Genomic DNA, 1,839 nt, shown 5'->3' with positions numbered 1-1,839 from the left:
GTCAGGGAGGTGTACTCCTCCTTTGTCCCTGCCCCCTGCTTCCACTGTTCCATCATTACAGAACAAAGGCTAGCTCAATTGTTTGAACATCAAGACTAAAAGAAGAGAGGGTTAATACCTGGGCTAGGGACAGAAGTTACATGTAAACTGGTTTAAGGCATTAGAAACTGATTTAAACCTGTAACAGAACAGAAGTTCAATGCACATAAACCAGTTTCAAAATGGCTGAAACTGGTTTAAGATAAACCTGGTTGAATGTAGTATCAGACTTAACTTATTTGAGTCAAACCAGTTTATGAAATGTCTGTCCCAATCCCCTTCCTGGTTTATGTTAAATTAGAGTCCCCCAGCATGCTTTTCAGCCCTGGGCTGGGCTGTGCTGTCTGCTCTAGCAGAGAAGGGTTGGGTGGGGGAGGAAGCAGGGACTGCCCCCACTCCCCTGGCATACCCCAGCTGGGGTCTGGGGACAGAGCAGGGGGGGTTAAATCCCCCTCCCCCTGGCTAAACTCTCCTTCATCTGAGTATAGAGCTGCACTGCCCTGCCCTGATAACCTTTATGAAAATTACTGCTGTCTGCAACTGTGGACTACAAATCCCAGAGGCATCTGGAAGCAGGAAGAGGAAGTGATGAGTAACTCTGCAGAGTCCCACTGCTGTGATTCTGTACTGCAAATCCCAAAGACCTCAGGGGTAGCTGGAAGAAGAAGAGAATGTACAGCCCATGCTGACTACATGCCAGTGAGCTGTGCTCTAGGGCCCCCTGGCTTCTGGCCTGAGTCACTGCAGGCATGTGGCTGCCTTTCCTGAATCAAAAGTGAATGCGTGTCCAGTTGTTTCTCAGTTTAATCCCTGCAGTTTAGACTAACCTGCAAAGTCTGAATTGATTCAGCCTCAGGCTTTTTGACTGTCTGTACATAGCCCTATGGAATAAAGAGTTTAGAAGGGTTGAGGTAGATTATAATGAGCCATGAAGTCAGCTGACTCCCTCAGCACTGTCTGATTCAAAATGCTGCTGCTACTGCCAGGCGGTTTATTTTGAATTTTCAGTAGACCAGGAATCAAAGGGGGTGCAATTTCACCAGAGCACCCACCCTGGATCCACCCCTGGGGGGTGGTACAATATCTACAGACAGACACTATAGAAAATGCTTTCTTTATTAGACCTGCAATTGAATTAATTTTTTGCTGGGTCTTCCTCAGGGATAACCACGGTGCTGACCATGTCCACCATCATCACTGGTGTCAATGCCTCCATGCCCCGTGTTTCCTACATCAAAGCTGTGGACATCTACCTATGGGTCAGTTTTGTGTTCGTCTTTCTATCAGTGTTGGAATATGCGGCAGTGAACTATTTGACTACAGTGCAAGAACGGAAGGAGAGGAAGCTGAGAGAGAGGGTGAGAGATGTTTTTGTTATACTAGCTGGGTTTTTAATGGATATTTTAAAATTATATAAATGGGAACACCTTTCTGTCTGTATGTGTAATTACTGTAATTATTGTCTAGAATGCTCAAGATGAGGGTGTGGGCAGCGGAGTCCCCCAGGGCTCAGTCCTTGGGCTGGTGCTGTTCAACATCTTCATTAGCGACCTGGACAAGGGTGTGGAGGAACTGTTCAAGTTCGCTGATGACACCAAGCTGTGGGGCAAAGTGAATACACCAGCAGGCAGGGACCGCATCCAGGCAGACCTGGATAGGTTAAAGAAGTGGGCGGATCTGAACAGGATGCGGTTCAACAAGGACAAGTGCAGGGTGCTGCACCTGGGGAGAGGGAACCAGCATTATGGTTATAGGTTAGGGGCTGACCCTCTCAGCAGCACAGAGGTAGAGAGGGATCTT

The 1,839-nt window shown here is 47.6% G+C and overlaps 1 protein-coding gene across 1 annotated transcript in view; it reads left to right on the top strand.

Moving 5' to 3' along the window:
* The window catches only part of LOC109311860 (gamma-aminobutyric acid receptor subunit rho-2), a 79,901-nt gene that overhangs the window by 71,300 nt on the left and 6,762 nt on the right, over positions 1-1,839 (top strand). The window contains exon 8 of the mRNA XM_019537743.1: positions 1,201-1,397. Coding sequence (XP_019393288.1) covers positions 1,201-1,397 — 197 coding nt within the window. The remainder of the gene's footprint in view (positions 1-1,200; positions 1,398-1,839) is intronic.

This window comes from Crocodylus porosus, unplaced genomic scaffold (assembly GCF_001723895.1).
Source record: "Crocodylus porosus isolate Cpor-Errol unplaced genomic scaffold, CroPor_comp1, whole genome shotgun sequence".
In the NCBI taxonomy this organism is placed as follows: domain Eukaryota; kingdom Metazoa; phylum Chordata; order Crocodylia; family Crocodylidae; genus Crocodylus; species Crocodylus porosus.
The sequence above is the reverse complement of the archived record's forward strand: the minus strand, read 5'-3'. Positions and strand labels throughout refer to the sequence as shown.